At 41.3% G+C, this 20,477-nt stretch overlaps 1 protein-coding gene across 4 annotated transcripts in view; it reads right to left on the bottom strand.

Annotated features, from left to right (window-relative positions):
- BRPF3 (bromodomain and PHD finger containing 3) overlaps positions 1–20,477 on the bottom strand; it is a 47,694-nt gene that overhangs the window by 14,513 nt on the left and 12,704 nt on the right. For 2 of the 4 annotated variants that reach the window (XM_044443752.1, XM_044443762.1), the window contains exons 2-8: positions 18,683–20,049; positions 17,775–17,931; positions 17,261–17,392; positions 14,192–14,320; positions 13,514–13,826; positions 12,567–12,836; positions 6,765–7,265 (exon numbers count right to left, since the gene is read on the bottom strand). In XM_044443752.1, the coding sequence (XP_044299687.1) occupies positions 6,765–7,265; positions 12,567–12,836; positions 13,514–13,826; positions 14,192–14,320; positions 17,261–17,392; positions 17,775–17,931; positions 18,683–20,031 (2,851 nt within the window). In that variant the 5' untranslated portion in view covers positions 20,032–20,049. Of the gene's footprint in view, positions 1–6,764; positions 7,269–12,566; positions 12,837–13,513; positions 13,827–14,191; positions 14,321–17,260; positions 17,393–17,774; positions 17,932–18,682; positions 20,050–20,477 lie in introns of all 4 variants that reach the window. The other 2 variants (XM_044443743.1, XM_044443770.1) reach the window with 2 other exon arrangements.

The following is a 20,477-nucleotide window of genomic DNA, read 5'->3' as shown; positions in this document are numbered from 1 at the left end:
TGAAATAATGTTGAGAGAGGGAAGTAAAATATATGCAAACCCCCCACATATTAATTTATGCACAGCAGGTCTCTGAACAAATGTATGAAGTTTTGACTCTCAGTACTGTTTCAAATGTAACATTTATCACTTATGACAGTGTTCCTCTGAACATACTGTATACATATTGAACATTCATGGAGAATCATCACTAAGGGACAGTCTCATGATCAGAATCCTAGATTCCTCTTCGAAACGTTACACAGTTAAAACATTTAGTTATTCTTAGTACGCAAAATCTATTTTTCTCCTCCTTTCAAAACAACTTACTGCCTTTGTATTAAACTGAAAAAGCATTATGGATATGTGTTTTGAAGATCAGATCAAAAACTAATCACAGAAACACCCCAGTTACTTCTAAATTGATACTCTAAATGGCAATCTTTAATGGAACTCAATCAAAACAAATGTATAAAGCCAGTTGTGTTCCTTGGTGGGCTCCAGCATGTGGCTGTTTTGAATATTCAACACACAGCTGCATCTTATCATAGCATGCAAACCCAGGGACTATGATTTTTATGAGAATTAAACAATGCTTGTGTCATCTGTTGTTAAGTGCCCCCCTGGTTCATATGACACAACAAGCCAGAGCCAGACATTGGATATGCAAATCCCGTTCCTTGTCCACTGCAGCCTACCATGGCTTAAACAACCCATGGTGAGCTGTGATGATCATGTGAACAGGGTCAGTTACTCTCTAAAGACAGCAACATCATTTTCTAAATATAAAAACAAATTCAAGAACATTCCCAGCTCTTTATGCTGTTAGATTCCCCTCTGTGCATTATACCATAAGTATGGAAGTGGGACAAAGTTGATAACTCAAAAAAGCAGACACTGTGGGCCTTAAAAAAGTGCACGTGGCAGGTAGATGACATGGCTGATTCAACAAGCACTTTCAGTTGCACTGAGAACAACTAGGAAACAGCATGGGATAAGCTACCTATGCCAGACATGAACTGCATGTGTGTCTATTAGTCTTCAAAATCATACTCTTAATTCTAGAGTAAGCACTTTTTATAGTCAACTTCACCAAATTTTTCCAAAATTAGCTGTTATGCTGGAGATAAACAAAAAGAGGAGGAGGCAAATCAAAGCATGTGACTTGCAAGGCTAACATAATATGGTTTACAGTGATCTGTAATGCAACAGGCCATCACAAGCAACCTGTTAACAGCGAATAAAATTCAGATCTGGCCTGGAATTGAATTTGCCTATCAGTAGCTGTCTGATCAGGATTATGGATAAGAAAGAAGACTGAGCTTGTGGGTTTGTCTCAGTAGTTTGTGATTAGATTAACATGTTAACCGTGGCAGCAGCCCACCCTCACCAGGTCTGGGGCCATGCTGCCAAGGATAGTTATGCTAATCCCTCCTTGGCATGAGACTGGGATGTGGGAGGTGGTTAATGAACTACCACCCTATGATTGTGGAAATTAGGTCATTTTGAATAAGAAGCATAGTTTATGTCTTCAGTCATGTTCCTGATTACTACTATTATTATTACAATCCTTTTATAGCCCACCCTTTTTCCTCTTCTGAGGAATCCAAGGCAGCTAACATAGTTCTCCTCCATTCCATTTTTATCCTCACAACAACAGTGCTGTGAGGCTGAGAGTTTGTGACTGGCACAAAGTCACCGCGTGAGCAACATGGCTGAGTAGGGACTAGAACTCAGACCGCTCCCGATTATTAGGATATGAATGAATACCAATTTTTCAAGCAGTGCCCTTATGGTCAACTTAACATTTTTATGTCCCTCATCTTATCCACTGTCTAGTTATTCCTGAACTAATCACTATCTCCCCCACAGTTTTTAATGTTCATTTTATATGTTAGTCATGCTCGTATCCACTTGTGCAGCAATTCTCTAGATACCTCATTACTTTCTTTTTAGGGATGTATGCATGTTTGTTTCTGCCCTTCCCTAATCCCCATAAGTTTGCTCACTCACAGAGAACGGGTCTACTTCTCTGTTTCTTTATGCACCCATATAGCAGTGGTATCACCTTTTTCCTGCTTTCCTCTTAATTTCTGTCAACTATAGGTTTTCAGCAATTAAACATATATTTCATGATACTTGGCTTCAAATAAATAAATCAAGGAGAACCCTTCAGTTCCAAGAGGGGAAAGTACATATACATATATAGGCAGCCCCCAGGATACAAATGAGTTCCACTCCTTAGAAAATGAAAATTTGTCTTTACATGATCCGACTTGCATACAAATTTGACTTATAGTCAGTCCTCCACATTTGTGGAGGTTAGGGGCACAGGACCCCAGTTAAAGTAGAAAGACTGCAACTATTTCTACCCTCCCAAGCAAACACACCAGGGCCTCCTCAGTGCAGCAAGGAAACGCCAGACGGCGGGAAGGGCAGGGCGGGAAGGCCTGCTTTGAAGGCATACCCCTCTACCCTTTCACGTTTTCTCTCTCTATGATGATGCTTTAAAGGCCCTCCCTCACTCCCCCCCTCTTTATGATGATGACAATTTTCTGCAGTCATTTTTTAAAAAAATGAATGGGCTTTATGGCAGTTCATAAGTACAGCTTGTTCATAACTCAGATGTTCATAACTTGGGGACTGCCTGGAAATAATATCAGACTATCACAGAATAGTAAGATGAAAACACAAATGTTAAGACATGAAACAGATGCAGGCACATCTTTGCTTTTTTGCTGTTTCAATGAATTGGTTATGAGAACAGTCCTTTTCCCAGTTAAGGAAGGAAACAATAGGACTGATCAGGCCATTTCACAATGGCGGAATAAAAGAAATGAGCTCCCTGAAGGATTTGCATTGGGATTGTTAACTTGTTTATAACTGACCTGGAGCTAGTGGTGAGGTGTTGATCTTAGCTGACAACACCAGAGTGGTTAGAAACACAAAAGGGTTGTGAAGAACTCCAAAAGGATCTCTCCAAAATGGAGGAATGGACAAGAAATTGGTTGGATCCAGACTTAATCATACTTAATAGATCTGGTGAAATCAACAATATCAAGTTAATCATGACAACTTTAGGTCCTGTCAATTTCAATAGGTCTAGTCTAAGTTTGAATAAGTGGCTCCAATTCAGTCTAAATAAGTGTTCAGTTATACACACTAGGATTTTAAAAAAACAAATATCACATATAAACTGATGGGTTCTGAGCTGGTAATGAATGACCAAGAAAGGAAACTTGGGGCTGCACCAGATAATATGCAACAGCAGTGGAAAAAAAACATTTTTGTATAATTAGACAATTAGAAAAGGCAACAAAATAAAACTGCCCAAATTGGAGAGAGAGAGGGAGAGAGTATGTGTGTGGTATGACCACATTTGGAATATTCTGCATACTTCTGGTCTAGAAGTTTCTATAAGTACTGCAGAGCTAGAGAAGGTGCAAAAAAGGACAACTAAAGTATCAGGAGCCTGGAGCAACTTCCCTATAAAGGGAGGTCCCTGTGTTCTGACTTAGAACATGGGTGAATAAGGTAGGATATGAAAGATATTTATGCAATTCCACATGCCATGGATATGCTATCTCCAGAATACTTTATCCTGTCTCCAGGATCAGAGGCAGCATGCCTTGTAACACCACTTCCTGAGGACCAGGGGCAGGAAAGTGCTGTTGTGATCATGTCCTGTTAATGTGTCTCCTGTGGGTAGCTGGTTGGCCACTATGTGAACAGAATGCTGGACTAGATGGACCTTGGTCTCAACTTGCACAGCTTTTCTTATGTTTTTAGGAACAATTGGAGAGGAAGTAGCTTTTCTCACTCTCTCATAATACTTGGATCCTCCAATGAGAACATCTGATGAGGCTGAATGGAGATTCAGCGCAGACAAAGGGGAGTGAGTATTTATTCACAGAATGCACAGTTGAACTATGGAATTTAGTAGACAAGATGCAGGGATGGACATAACTTGGACAACAGTACAAGGGAATCAGATAAATTAATGGGAGATAAGGCTTATTAAGGGCTCCGAATGGCTATATTCTAACTCCAGAATCTGAAGCAGTACTCCACCCAATACTAGATGGTGGGTAATATAAGCAGAAGCATGCTGTTTCACTCCTTTCTGGGTGTAGGCTTCCTGTAGGCATCCTGTTAACCACTGTGTGTACAGAACAGTGGCCTAGATAGGCCTTTGGTCTAATCCAGCAGGTTACATCTTGCGCTATCATGTAGTGATTTACTCTCTTTGATCTAATTTCAACTGATTCTGCCAATTAAACTTTCATTCTATTTCTTGGGAAGTATTTACTATGTCATCATTATAAGAAGAGCAGAAAAGTTCCTCAAGTTCATTGTAAAATAATCAAAGCAAATTGATAAAAAAACAAAGGGAGATGGGAGCTGGGGGGGCGGAATCTAATCCTTTTAGTAGAATATTGTAAACCTTTGGAAATCAATTTTCTCTGTGTCAGTTCCACATTCTTCTTTTTACCCATTCCATAGCACAGACCAGTGAGCCACGGAGTTGTCAAATAACATTGTACAAGCATCACTAACCAACCTAGGATACACCATCAGCCTCACAAGGTGCTTATGACCAGTGCAACAGACATCGCACAAATGATGTGACATTGACACCAACCTGCTGCACTCCACAGAACATGGTGGAGAGGGGAACTAGTCGGGCAACTAGTCGGACAACTGACCTCCACAGGCAACCTTGAAAGCATTTCCCTCAATAGGAAACCAGGTATTGTCAGGTCAAACCCAGGCCTTAATGCTATTGTACTGCTTGGTCACTACAGACACATTACACTCAAATGCTACAATTTATATTGTTCTCTATAGGATTTAGAAGGAGGTACATTTGACCTATAACACCCTAGAAAATTGAGGCTCTGTATATCAAAGAGTCAACCTTTTTCTTATATCCCATCACAATCTGAATAACAAATTAAGAAGTTCTCTCCTTTCTGCAAGGTTTATACAACATGAAGAACAAGAAAACTTGTTATTGGTGGTGATCCATATAGTTATGGAATTTTACCATTGGATCTTCCAGAAGTGCTAATGTCTGTGTGGTGGTTTTCACTGGGATTTGTGTCTCATTGCTTTAATGGTTCTCTTCTGCAATTCATGCATTTAGTTTTAAAATGCTGAGACCCAGTATCCATCTTTGGGATAGATTAAAGATATGAGTATGCACTGGTATAAAGCACACACCCCATCCCCCACACTAACCATAAAACAGAGCTGTGCAAACCAACATATACACCTAAGGTTATGGGAGCCTTCAACTACCAGGTTAAGCCCAATCCCTGCTCCTTAAAATGTACTACAAAGGTACCCCCAAGAGTTATTCAAGATGGTACTGCATGCTATTGGACATTTATTCCATTCACATAGTCCCTTGATCTTCTGTGTTTCTTTGGTATTGATAGGGTCACTCTGCAAAGTGCTTCTTTGAGCATGAATATAAGAAAGGGTTATCCATTTGGCCCATTTTCCAGAATTAATCATGAAACAGAATCATGCCAGATTGTTTTAAAATGTGATTCAAAAGCTACCAAATGCCAATTAGAATCTCTTTTAAGGACTGAGAAAACAAATGGTCTAGTAACTTATTTTGAAAGAAGGATGCAGGAATGAGGACAAAAGCAAAAAGCAACATGTTTCCTTTACTGCCTCCAGCTTGCTTTTTGCCATGCCTCCTTAAATGGTGCATTTGGGCTGAATCATAGGTTTGTGTTTATCACTTGATGGCTGCAGCATCAAATGGTGACTTGTGTGTGTGAATAAGCCAACACAGCTTGAACACCATTGGCAAATCTTTCATCATCACTTTAAATACTATGTTTTTCAGTACAGTTCAGTCACCTATTCATCTGAGAGTCACTAAGCATACAGTAATAATCTACAATCGTGTGTGCAATGGCCCGGAGTTCAGGAACACACTGAGGTCAATATGTTGCTTCTGTTTGGAACCCAAAACCTTGCAAATAGATTAAGTCCTCCGAGCACTTTATGCTTTTTTCCAGATCCTCCACACCCCTATGAAACCAATATTATCTCCCTGCATACTGGTTTGTTATATCCTGGTGCATAAACATATGAAATCAAGCAAAAAACTGTATCACTTCACTAAAAACAAGCACGAACAAAGAAAAAACCCTCAGTAGTGCCAGGGTTGGTTCTATGTAAAAGAGCTGTGAATAAAATCTTAATCTCTCTCTCATTCTCTCTCTCTCTCTCTCTCTCTCTCTCTCTCTCTCTCTCTCTCTCTCTCTCACACACACACACACACACACACACACACACACACCTTTAGTCATGGCAACAAAAATGTGAAAGGTATTTTGTATAGGATTCAGCTGAAGACTGAAGAAGCAATGCATCATTTTGCTGGGTAAAGAAAAAGAAAATATTCTCCCCACTGCACCTTAAACAATCAAATATTACACCCCTTCTTAAAAAGCCTAACAGCTGCAAGGAAGAAATGTCCCACATTAGTTACAGATTTAAAGGCCAATAAATCTGACTTTTTGTAACCGACAAGATCATCTTCTGAGCCCTCAGTTTCCCCTCATCCTTCTGAACACAGGCACTAGGTGCTGGTGTTGCATTTTCTGAGAACGCCCTTCCCACAGCAGCACAGGGCAATGTTTGATGCTGTGGAGATGTGGAGGCTTCCTAACAACAGGCAAGCAGTACAACTGGAAGACACCCCTACCCTGGGAATCTCTGACCTTCCAAGACAGCAGAGGAATGAAAGCTCGGGGAGTCACCTGTCACTCCTGCCTGCCTGGGGGATTTCTCGCCATCGCTCTCGCTGCAGCTCCCACTCTGTGGCCGTTTCCGGGATGGCCGCTCACCCTCTATGCTGGAGGGGGAGAGCTGCCCACTCTGGCTGTGGTCCTCTCCATTCTCAAGGGGGCAGTCCAGACCTCTTTGCAGTTTCACCCCGTTCTTGGCTTTTTTAAAAAGGACAGATGTCCGCCTGCCCACTCCACTAAACGGGGGGCTGGCAGATGTGCCCGTGACCTGAAGGGCCAATCCGTTCAGGCCGCTGTCGCTGAGCAAGCGCTGGAAGGCGTGGCTCTCCCTCTGCAGCGTCTTCTTATCAAAGCGCTCACCCTCGGACTTCAGCCGTTTATGTAGTCTGTTCAAGGACTTGCTTTCGCTAATGGGTTTGAGAGTTGGAGGGTCCTGCAGAGAGTCCAGCTCCGATAGGGAGGGTGCAGGTCCTGTGGGCTCCAGGGTGGGGGGAAGTGGGGGCTTGGTGTCATCTGCTAAAGAGAAAAAGAATCTGCTTGAACATTTTAGAATGTATTGCCCCAAAGTAAGGATCACAGCTTTCTGTGCTTTTCTATGGACAAAAGTCAGTGAACTAACTACTTTTTCTTGCATACCCTTAAGGAAGGCATTCAGAGGCTAGGTCCACAAGATCAGGGAAGGAAAAGAGGCCAAAAGGCTCCTTTCACCCATTCCACACATGTCTGTTGTGCATTGCCTCATTTCTATAATTTCCTGCATTGGGTGCAGGTTGCCATACCATCTGAACTCAGTTAGATGAGCAGCAAGAGTGGTTGCCAAAGTAACCTGGCACCCACAGCTTGCTCTAGGGCTCTAGGTTAGCTCAGCCTTGCTGGGTTTGGACGATATGTCAACCCGTGCCTGGAGCAGGTAATGATAGTAATGAGTTGGTGCACAACCAACACATGTAGGGCAGGAAGAAGCCGCCACTGTGGATCATGCAAACCCAGTCAGAATGTGTATGGGGTATGTGGGATCATAACTGTGTCACTCTGCTGAGGAACAAGCAAACATACCAGTAATTTAACCAATTATGTTACTTGAGATAGGCAGACCTGTGCATATTTACTTCAGCATACTTTCCACTCAGTTCAGTGGGATCTTCTTCCAAGTAAACATGCTGAAGACTAGGGTGCATAAGACTTATTTCTCCATAGTTCTTAGTTCACTTTTTTTGACCTTCATACCTTTCAGGTACTTTAACCCTGCTATATCTCTGTATGGCATTAAAGGGGCAGGAGATTCAAGGGAGGACCAAAGAGTAAACAAAGAATTTCAAATGTAAAAAAAAATGCATTAAAAGGCCAAGGTCATGCTGCAGCTCAATTAGAAACAGATGTTTATGTGTTCTTTTGTTTTTAAAGAATCTGCCAAACCTTGTGCTAAGGTCACCAAAGACCCCAAGAATGTTCTTCCAAAAACAAACCCAAATTCAAGTTTCTTCACACTAACAAGTTCCTTCCTCACTAACAATAACTTGTCTGAGCATTTCATTCCAGTTTCTGATGGAATGAGATCAGGAATTAATTTACATTTTCCCTCTTTTAAGATTCTACTACTTATTGTCCTCCATTATTTCTATCTGTGCAGTGTTTGGGCAGTCCCCCAAAAAACAAGTTATTCCCTAAACCACCTAAATAGCATTGCAGGGAAACATGGCAGCATATAGTTGATCATAATTCCTGAAGAAGGAATGTCATCATTCAGGAATCTTTTAACAAAGTCATAAGAGAGCAGTGTCCAAATGCAAAGTACACCAAGTCATATTGCCCTATTTAGTACAGATATGAAACAAGAGTGGGGTATATTTTAAACCAGAAATTATGGGTTGGCTAAAACAACCCAGTGGGGTCATTTCCTCACTTTGAAGCAAGTTCTGAAACATCACATGGAGATAATGATATTCTTATGTTGGATAATTGTTCAGAATAGTTTAAACACCTGTACATACCACGTGGCTTTTTAAAGTGCTCCCTAATGACTCCTTCAAGTACCTGTAGTCAATTAGGACTGTTGAAAGACATTTAGCAAAGTCAAGAGGTCTCTCAACTGGTGAAAAATGACCTCATTTTAAACTGGCCCTTATAGCAGTCACTGAGCAGCTGGCTTGCACTTCGCACTGCTATAAGACAACTGAACAACAATATATTAACAACTGAATTTGATATGTATTGCCTCATTTTAGAGAGCTCTAGAAGCCTGAAATGATGAGATGTGCAAAAAAAATGTTACGAATCTCAATCTGCATTTTTAAAGAGTTGTTTTTTAAGATGCCAGTGCCACTGGGGAAGGGGAATTAAATATAAATTTAGCAATCTATGCACCAAACTATCAGAGACAAAGACAAATGAAAGGACCTCAAGCATCTCTTTTTTAACTTTCAACATCTCCCATCAGTTCACAGGATGATTCTCAGAAGCAGCAGGTTGAAGGACCATTACTTGTTGTTCCAACTTATCACTTTTCTCACACATAGCCGCTTAAGCAAGCTCTTTCCCTTTTCTTCCTCTTACCCAGCCTGATACTTGCATACAGTGGGAGGCTGTTTTGCCACTGTATGTACGGAGTGCTGGACTAGATGGACCTTTGGTTGGAGCCAGCATGGCTTTTCTCATACTCAACAGAGCAACTGTTAGACAGACTCAGGAGACCTAGGCCCTAGTACCTGCTTGGCCATGATGCTCACTGGGTGACCTTGGACCAGTCACTGATTCTCAGCTGAAGCCACCTCACAGGGTTGTTGTGAGGATGAAAAGAAGAGCAAGACAATTATGTAAGCCACCTTGGGTTTCTGGTAGGAAAAAAATGTGGGGTATAAATGGGATTACTGCCACCCACTGTGGAAAGAACTTGCTGCTCCAGAAAGCATCTGCTGCTCTGCTGTCACTGTGGCACTGAAAGGAGAATGAAGTCAGGATAGAACTTATTATAATAGTTTGGCAGCGGTGCCTGTTATTGCTGTTCTGAGCTGGGAAAATGCTGTGGTAAAACAGAAGTTACTGGAAAGGAAGAAAGGTAGGAAGGAATGATGGAAGGAAGCAACCAGTAGAGGAGCTGGTTAAGCAGTCGTGACCACCTGAATACATGGTTGGGAAATAGGGTAATTGCTCCGGCTTCCCTAGATAGGGCTGGACTCCTTGATCCTCCCCTCTCAGGAACTGTATCCTCCCTGGGATGGACAGAGCAGTGTGCTACACTGCCTGGTCTGCTGGAGATTTTTCTTAAGAATCAGACAATGGATGTGAAAGTGATGCAATTTGCAATGAGCTTTGATGAACACAAGGGCTTTCGCTTCATTCACTGGAATAATGTGGAGGTGGAATACTAGGACACACTGAAACCAAGCTCACTTAGATCAGCTGTAGGCAGATGTAAGATATCATGTGCACAATGATGCTTTGCTGCATCTACTGATCACAACACAAACTGCCAATATAAGCTTGCAACATCACCACAGACAAAAATGTCACGTGAATTGGTCTTTAGATCCTTTCCCTCTAGGAGTGGTTGATAACATCTTTTAAAATGCACCTGGCATTTCTTTAACTTCCCTAACAAAATTACTCCTGAAAATATGAAGACTTATTTTTGAGAGCAGTATATTCACATGCAAAATAGACTTGAGGGTTTACCTAGTAAAATGAATGTGACTGAACCTTCACTGTCAAATTCATATTGCACTCACTCATATAACTAATGTATTTGGGGGAAGTAATGATGGTGTTCTGTGATTCACATACCACTTGTTAATTTGGTTTTATTCCTTTTCTGTTTGTACTGGGAAGTATACATCCCTATAAATGACCAGCACACAAATGGCCTTTTGAGAGAGGGGACTATTTTATGAGCATCGTAAATTTATTAAGTCACATATTCATTTGAACTGGAAGTGATTATGCAAAGCTTCATATTTTAAATTGTCATTTCTATCCTATTAGAATGTTGTTTGTGTAGATCTCAAACTATGTTTGTGTAAACAATTTTCTCTCATAAATTACTTGCATCTCAGTTAAAAATGCATTGGCTTGATAGAGGTAGATCTTGCTTCCAACCACATATATTAAGAATTTAGCTTTATACACCCAGCTTGCTGTTATTTTTAACAATTTTATCTTTCAGAGGGACCTACAGATGTTGCATATCTGATGTTACCTAATACTTCTTAATACTTTACATTAATGCCAGTTTAAGATACATAATACCAGTTTTTTTAAAACTTCAGTTTTGATTAATTTACTGCTTGCTGGTGTTTTCATTATCAAAGCATCTTTTTTTCATGGTTATAGAAAGATTTTATATGGCCTACCCTAATTATGTCAGATTGCTTTCGTAGTCCCATTTCAATTCTTGAGAATCTGCAAGCAAGCATTTTCTTCATGTCAGAAAACAATGTTTATGACTGAAAATATTCTGAAAGGATTTCCTTACTTTTACAACACAGGGAAATGCTTTTTAAAAATATAATGACCAACTTAAAAAAGGCACTTTTGTGCCACCAGCCATCTAACCCAAGGGGCCACTATTATTCCAACTTTGCATTTGTCACAGAGTGCTGTGACACTGTGTTTGCACAATCCAAGAAGGCCACTGATCTGTGGCTACAGGTACAAGCTTTATGAAGACACTAAAGTCTAGAACAAAACTGCCTGTAAAAAGACAGCATGTTTTGGACAGTGCAGCAGTCAACAGCATTGTCAGGCCTGTGGACAGTGCCTCTGACAATATGATAGGCAGCTGGACCACTTGATTTGTGCTTTTTTACATAGTATTTACCTAGCTTATTTCTGTGAGTTTTTCAGCAGGAAGAGAAGGCAAATTATGTTCAATAACTGTTACTGTTATAAGAATGACATTCTAGGTAAAGCATGGACTGGCCCAACCTATTATTAGAGGGCGGACTCTGATTGTTTCCGTTTTTCCCCTCTATGTACTGCACTTCACATCTTAATAGGGTGCCAAAACCCAAGGACTCTGTTTTCTCATATTGTTTTTAGGACACAATCAAAAAACTACTCAGATACTGCCAGATGCTGTTATTTTATTTAGAAAAAACTATAAGGAAACAGACCTGCTGAAAAAAAGCTAAGAACCTCTCTGTGTGCTATCTTCGATTTACAGCTGATCACAACCCAGCTCAACCCTTTCCTTGCCTTTATCTATTCAGTATCAGTAACCTTCAGAGTGACCAGTTACAGTTCCTTCAGAACCTCACGCTAATAACATTCACAGCCCATTGTTGCAAGTATGTACCCAACAGCAGACCAATATTTGAGGAACATGAGAGTGACAGCCTTTTCAGATTTTATTTTTTTCTGATGGGATTTCCAATTAGTGCTTCCAATCTAGGTGTCATGGTGTAGACCTCTAGAAACTAGAATAAGATCTTCAAACATATTTGAAGGGAAAGTTCTAGCCCAGCATACTCTAGTGATGCCCCTGAGATATCACCATGAAAGCTTTCTGAGCAGCAGCTTTAAGATTCACGACTGCCAAACCTGATGATCATCTACTGCTTTCTCCCAAATTTTCCAGCTCCTGTTGCAAAAATGTAACTTTTGGTAAAGGGCTAAGAATATCAAGAATGTTTCTGATACTCTTTGCTTTATTTCTCATTGTGCTGTTAAAAGCAGCATTGATTTCCTAGCAACTTCTTCCTAACAGAGTGCTATAGCATCTACATGCAAAGATTCGGGTCATAGGTGTCATTGACCCAAATAGTTACAGGAGATCTCCTTTTCCACTTTTTCCCTTGGAGATCTGGTGAAACTGCTCACCTTTCTCACCATTTTCATCCCGTTCTCCTTCTAGCATTTTTTCCAGTCCCTCTTCCCATGGAGCTGGATCTCCATTTGGCATGGTTTTGTTCTGTTGCTGGGCCAGCTTTTGCCGGATAGAATTGATTTCACGTCTCAGGAGGCGGATGCGGCGGGTTCGGGCACCACTCGACCTCATGGTGCTCACCATATCTAGCTTTTCCAGTAGCTCTTTCAGTTGTACCTCCAAGGAGAGGTGAGCCCGGTTCTCGGGAAGGAGAATATTATCAACTGCAATGCAAAAAGGAGTGGTTTGAGCAGCCAGTGACAGACATTTTCCGCCAACTAAAAAGTTATCTCAACTCCTCAGCAATTCAGGCTGTCAACATCACACCTATGCACAGTTCTTACAAAAGCTACTTCTGAACTTTATACCATAAACAGCAAGTACGAATGTTTGAGATTCCACAAAGGTATATGATATGCGTCACAGAGCCAATGGGCAAGTGTGCATGTAGCAGTAACTAATGGATTATTTAACCCATGAGTTATCACGGATAAGCAGGAGTGAATGCACTGCCTCCATATGTACATCTCTTCCATTTTCAGTTAACGATCTATGATTGTCCCATTTGAAGGTCTATACCTGGACATATTGGTTTGTTTAGGGGTTAAACAAACCAGAAGCAATGGATCAGTTCTGTTAGATTTTGGCAATTTTGGAGTTAAATGACTCTTGAATTGCATGGGAACTGGGTCAATGAAAGAGAGAGAGAGAGGGAGAATGAGAAAACATATTCCATAGGATCAGCTGGAAATTAAGGTCTGGATTAGGAGTAGCAAAATAAATATTGCTGTGAGGGAAGTCACCAAACTGGTTTCTTGAATGACTCTCATTTATTACACTTAATGGAGTTTTTATCTTAAGTGTCATGCTATTATTAAAAAAAATCCCAACGAAAACTCACCATCCTCCCAAGAAAAACGATAAAAGTCTTCTGTCTTTGGTGATTCAGGCAAATGAATCCCTACTTGGGGATCAAAACCAATATTCTCAGCTTGCCGCCGTGCATGGCGCAATATTGCCCCTCCAAGGTCTCTGAGCCGGACAGCTGCCCGATGGAAAATGGTGTCTTTAGAATTATACCTCATGCAGTTGGTAAGAATAAGGTTAAAATCCTCCTCAAACTCATCCAGTGTTCGGTACTGGTGGGATTCCAGCTTCTGCCTCATAGTAGAAAAATCCATTGGCTTGGAAATGAATTCCAGGTAATCTGGAACCTAAACATATAAAACCTGTACAATTACAAAAATCATTTACTAGCCAACCAGGGCATACCCATCACAAGAACTCTAAGTGTCCTCTCACTGGCACTGAGGAAGAACACAAATGCTCAGTAATACCAGCCAGTTCAGTCATAACCCATTCTGCTCTGGCAAATAAAATCAGCTTGCTGACATGCAGTAGTTACTGTCCTCAAAACAGTGCCCTCATTAGGGAAGTCTTTGCCTAGGCACCTTTGAGAAATTCCTTAGTTTATGCAACAACAGAACAAATGGGACACGAGCAGTCTAGTAGGGCCTTACTTTTGCCAGCGATAGCATTATGTAGGCATACATCTCAAACAATACTTCCAGGTACTTGCCTCACTCAAATTTACAGGCTCTGCAAAGATCTGGGCTGGATCCTTTTCCTGCAGTAAATCCAGTGTTGTGCGCAGCAGCACATTGAAAGGCGTGAGCTGTAACTCCATAGCAGCTTGCTGAACCTTTACCTGACAATCAGAAAAACAATACCACCCAGAAATATCAAAGACAAAGAAAATCCCCAGGCCTGGGCCTGCCTAGGCACTTCACTTTCAGATCTGAGGATACTCAAAAACAAAACTGCGTTAAAGATGATATACAGTGTACAGAATATAATGAGGAAACATGGATGCAGAAAATATACAAGCAAAGAAAAGTTTGCATTCCCTTTATCTGTGACCATATTGGTTCTCTGAATAGGCCAGGGGATGCTCCATGGGCCTCCAAAGTCACCTGGACAAATGATATATCAGTTCCTCCCCTCAAGCTGTGAACTCTTGTCAGGGATTGTATAAAGTTCCTCTCTCCCCTTGTTCCAGTAACTGTCAGTACACACAAGCTCTAACACCCCTTCTTGGGGAGGGACAAAGTTGCTTCAGGAAAGTAAACAGGTTTGGTTCTCAGCACAAAAGCAGCTATTACCTAAGGAATATATTTGGCAAAAGCAGCGCCAAAGGCAATTACCTATGGTGCTCTTCCTAACAACTGGAAGACCATAAGAGCTTGGCATGGCTTCAAAAAACTATCCTGGCTTTTAGACTTAGGGAAAATTTACTGCACTACCTGTTCAACTTAACAATCTCCTCACCATTCTTCCAGTGGAGCTCATCCAATACAGATTGATAAAACAATTTTTACCAACTGGTCCACTCATCATTCTTAGGACCCTGTAAATATGGTGTGCAAGCTAGTTCCAAAGGAAATCTGGACAATTGCTTTTTCCATCAGACAACAATGCATGAAGCTTATTTATTTGCTTATTACATATCTATACTACCCAATAGCCAAAGCTCTCTGGCAGGTTCACAGCTTTGCAAAGTTCCCTATATCCCTCACAGGCGTAGATATTTCAAGACGGCATTTTCTTGCCCTTTATGAAAGATGTTACAAACACTAAGACAGCCTCCCATGTCTGCACCCAGTTGTGTGCATGGAGGGTGAGGGGTAGAAACAGTCATATGCAGCTTACTTTATATTGTTTGGACAAGTCAAAAGTCACTTAAGGTATAAACAAGTATAAAATGGCATTTCCTGTAAGCAACCCATGCGAGTTCCAGAGGTTACAAAGGTCAGCTTTGTTGAATCCAAGCAGCTAAGTGTTTAAAAATAACTGGATATGCAGAAAAACCATCCTGGCTTAGCAGTTAAAGTGTTGTACTGGTACTCAAGAGACCAAGATTCTAGTTCCCACAGAGCCAGGAACCTCACAGGGTGACTTTGGATCTGTCACTCTCAGCCCGACCTTCCTTGCAGAGTTGTGAGCTAGGAGAGGGCAAGATGATTAGAACTTTGTAATGCACCTTGATCTCCTTGCAAGAGAAACAAAGGCAGACTATAAATGTAATGTAGCAGTGGCAATAATAATAATTAATACCACAACAGACATTGCCATTAGGCAGAGTGAGGCAGCCACTTCAGGCACTTGAATTTGGGTGTCACAAAAGGGCAGCAAATTACTTTCAGTGCAGCTTTAGTGTCAGGCAGCTGAAGACATGCTTGTGGCATTTTCTGCCTTGGGTGTCAAAATAAATGGGCCAGCCTTGGGCCCTTTGAACCTTGACATGGAGAGGTGAGGGCAGGTACCATTTGCAGTTCTGCCTCAAGTAACAGAGAATCTTGGATCAGCCCTGAAAAGAGGACAGGCTGCCAGCACATTGATGTGTATAGCTATGATAATTAATAACCCCTAGCAGTAACAAATATTTTATTAGTAAGTTCTGCAATCAATATTTTCCATGTGGCATTTCTGGCACTTTTCTGTGCTGTTAGTTTCTCAGGACCTACTATTGTTTTCACACAGACACACACAAACTTTATTTTAAACATATTTGACCATATGGCATTAATACAGAATAATATACAATAAGAAGGCTGTTTACAAAAGGCATGCTTTATATTTAATATAATATTTTCATTAAAAGCAAGGTAGTCATAAGAAAAGTCCAGAAAACAAGACTGGGAAAAGTGCTCAACCTATTCTCTTCAAGAATGCACTTCTCCTGAATAGGATCGGGTTCACTGTTTGGCAAGCTGAGAGATGCACTATTCACCCTACATGTCAAAGAAGTGGTCATACCATATAGCGGGTTTCACCAACTGTTAGGCATTTACTATGCCTCCTCCTGGGAAGAGACAATCTGGCTACAATCACCCATCTCTCGTAAGAACACAAGAAGGGCTATGCTGGATCATCTAGTCCAGCATTCATCTGGTCCAGCATTCTGTCCACACAGCTGCTCATGGGCAGTCTACAAGCAGAGCAAGTGTGCAACGTCCCTATTCCCCAGGAAGTGGCATACATAGGCACAGGGCCTCTGATAATACAGGTAGCACATGGCCATCTGGACTCTTAGCCTTCGATTTGTCCTTTTAAAATCATCCCAATCAGTGGTCCTCATTACAAGTGGTAGAAGTGAATCCCACAGTTTAATGGTGTGCTGTGTGAAGAATTGCTCTTATCTGCCCTGCATCTTATTGATTGTATACCACCCTGAACTGATTCTGACCTAAGTCAGATATGTGGGGTTTTGTTGTTGTTGTGGCAATGTGTCTGTGTGATTATTTAAAACAGAGTTCATCTAATACAATTTTGTATTTGACCCATTTCAGAATTTGTTGTCTGAAATCCTGTGCACAAATCCTGTGATAAAAGCCCACTGAATACAAATAGGCTTGATTCTAAATAAACATGCTTAAGATTATACAGTTTTTTGGAGCAATGTGGCAGTAACTCACTGCTTTCTGGCCACCTTTAGCAGTGCTACTCAGTGGCATTAAATCGTGTCTGCCTCTCATTTGCCATGTAAACAGCTGAATGTCTGCATGAAACCATCCCGTAGCAAACTGAAATATCACATCTGGGCTCAAGAAATACTGTTAATAGACCACCAAGACATGCCTCTACCGACCTGCTCACGTTTGAGTTTCTCTCGCTTACGAATTAATTCAATGAGCAACCGTGCCCTTTCTAAGTCATGCCTCAGTTTTTGCCAGTACTTCAGTTCTTCTTTCACTGCAGTGGTCTTTTCATCCTGCTCTTTCTGCAAGTGGAGATAATGTATTTTATTTTTTCTAAAGTAACAACAACTGTAAAGTGCTACACAGGAAAGAAAAACCAAATGGACAGAATCCAATGATTCATAGTCAAAATGAAAATAAAATTCAAAGAAAACAAACGCTGCCCTATGACAGAGGCAGAAGTCTACACTGGCTTTGTTTATCTCCATATTTCATAACAAAATAAAATACATGATTTTTACTAGAGCTATGTACAATGGGAGACTCCACTAATAGAGGTTGTAGAAGTCCCATCTCCATTTTTCACTGCAATTTCTAAAAAGTATCTACCCACCCAAATTAGCAATCCTTTAGCTGGCACAAGTTCTCTCACACACTATTTCAGGATGCAGCAAAATGCCATACCTGTTCGGCATTTCTTTGGGACTGTAAGTGAGAGTGCAGCCGCCGTATTAGTGGGACACCATTTCTTGACTGACGCTTTAAGAGCCAGTAGTTGTGCAGCCTCTGCATAAACTGATTCTTTCTCTGGAAGGAGAGTCCACTGCAGATTTTATTTAGCCTAGGGAAAACAAGAGCATCAATGGAATGCCTAATTTTGTAATGTAATGTGGATACTAGTGAGAACTGTACAGGTATTGCAAGTTCATCACAGGCTTTTCGGTCGTGAAACTGATTCCATTACAAACAGCTCTACAGCTCCAAATAGCAGCAACTATAAAAGGGGCAACATCCAGCCAGCAGCTGAGCTCAAATGGGCCAAATTACTCCAGGAGTTTAACACAAGCAACTTTGTATTTCAGTAACTTTTATGCCACCATTTCAGTTTATTGTTAATATGAGCATGAGGCAATGAACTGAGCTGTAGTTTAAGACTGCAGTCCTAAACATAACGAGGCTATCTAAATCCCACTGACGTAACTGGGATGAACCTATACTCAGCCCATAACTTGCGAGGTATCCTTGTTTCCAAAGAAGCTTGCCATCTAAAATGATTTCTCTCTATTTTCTAACTTGATTCAAAAGGCTTGCATGCGACAGATTCTTGTGCATAAAGCTACTTGTTTCATTCATTTATATATTTGAATTCTTTAAGTACAGCAAATGTTACTTGCCTGTCAGGAGAGAGTAGCTACAACTGTATCCATCAAAGAAGAATATACTATATAAATACACTCATTCGATGTTCTGGCAATGTGTTCAACATTTGCTGTGGTGACCATGTAGCAGAAAAAAATGCCATGTAAACAAAAAACTGAAGAGAAATTTTGAACTGGTTTAGCAGAAGAGTTATGACCATTTGCACCACTTACCGATAAGAAGGAATCTGTGTGACCATCAGTAGAGGTGTAGAAGCACAGGCATCCTTCTTTCCCTTCTGCTTCAATTTCACTTTGTTCTTGTTCTGAGGAGTGTCCTCGTCCACCTTCTCATTCTTTGCAATGTCCTCCTCCCCTTCATGAACAGTAGCTATACATCCTTTCTTCACGCTGCCAGGAGGGGAATGTGCCTCGCAGTAAGCAGTTTTGCGCACAGTAAAGGTGGTGCCATTGAGGCTGGTCTCCCGCATGGGCTCAATCTTCATGAAGAAGCCAGCTCTCTGGGCACAGGTCACATGGAAAGCAGTGTAGCAGTTCACCTTGTGACACTGAATGGCTGCTCCCATGCCCTTTTGCTTGCAAATGTAACAAGTTAATTTCCACCGAGCTGGTGGGATATTTTCTATTCCCTCAATCGGTTCCAGAAACACAGTGTTTGCAAAACAGACTTCCGGGATCCAGATGGCACAAACAACATGGGCCCAGTGACCATCACTGGTCTGTTTGAAGGCTCCACCTTTGTTTGGGCACAAAACACAATCGACTGGGCGGGAAGGGGATTGCAGGCAGCAGCGACAAAGCCACTGTCCCTCAGGGATGTAGGGCACACCGTAGCACTCCTGGTGCACAGCCAAGTTGCAAATATCACAAAACAAAATAACATTGCTGTTATGGCATTCGTCATCCATACAAACACAGCAAACGGCATCCTCATCTATCAAAGTTTGCTGGGTCCCATTGTTACGGCTCTCCAAGTAGGACTCCTTCTCCAACCGATCCACCAGCAGTTCAAAAGTCTCGGCAGAAATGGACCCATAGCCATCATTCTTCCGCTTCTCATTGATCATGTCCAGCCAGGCCAAATCCTCCTCATCCATATCATACTCCACGTCAGCATCAACATCCTCAGGTGGTTTCTCAACATACTGATAGTACGCTGGAGGCAAGGAAGGAGCATCTGGCTGGCTGAAGGAGTCAATCATGCGGAAGCTGGGCTGTGGTAGATGGAAAGATGTCCCAGCAGCATGTTTTGTGCATGCCTCCCTTTTTTTGCCTTTGCACTGAGTCTTCTTGGATTTTGACGGAAACAGTGGCAGTTCACTGTTTTCTTTGTTGCTGTTGCATTCTGTGATGTCCTGGGCAGTCAATTCATCCTCTGTGATGATCTTCAGAGGATCATAAATGCTGATGCGATGAAGACGACCTTCAATATCAACTTCCACTATTCGCTGAGCCTGGGCATATGTCAGTGTCTCCCGTGTGGGTGAGCATTTCAGGCTGTATGGCGAAGGAGAACGTCTCCCCTCAAGGGTCTGCCGGGACCTCCTTCGAGGCTTCCTCATAGCAGCAACTCAGAAAACCTATAGAATAGTCCAACAGAAAAGTGGTTTAAACAGCAGCATCTACAAATACAAGCAGCGCAGATTAATTGAATTGATTGACTGACTGACTGACTGAACTGAATTTAACTGATATTGCTTAGAGTCAAAAGCAATGTTTTGTTCCTTTGGAGGCATATTTGCTTGTGGGAATTAAAAAAAAATAAAGTTGGTTTCTCTCAGTGAGTTGTAGATAGCATTTTAAAATGCAGCAGTTCCTACTTCCTCTGATGCCCAAGAAGATACCTATCCTGAAGTTTTGGCGATATTAATTTATTAATATTGAAATATATCTAAACTAAATTGGTAACTCAGTTAAAACACAGATAATTAACCAACTAACAACATAATCCAATACATGTATCCAATACATGTTGGAAAAAACTCATGTATTGCATGTGGGGGGTTAC

This window comes from Varanus komodoensis, unplaced genomic scaffold, assembly GCF_004798865.1.
Source record: "Varanus komodoensis strain SLA01 unplaced genomic scaffold, ASM479886v1 scaffold1, whole genome shotgun sequence".
In the NCBI taxonomy this organism is placed as follows: domain Eukaryota; kingdom Metazoa; phylum Chordata; class Lepidosauria; order Squamata; family Varanidae; genus Varanus; species Varanus komodoensis.
Note: the sequence above shows the minus strand (reverse complement) of the source record. Positions and strands in the feature narration are given on the sequence as shown.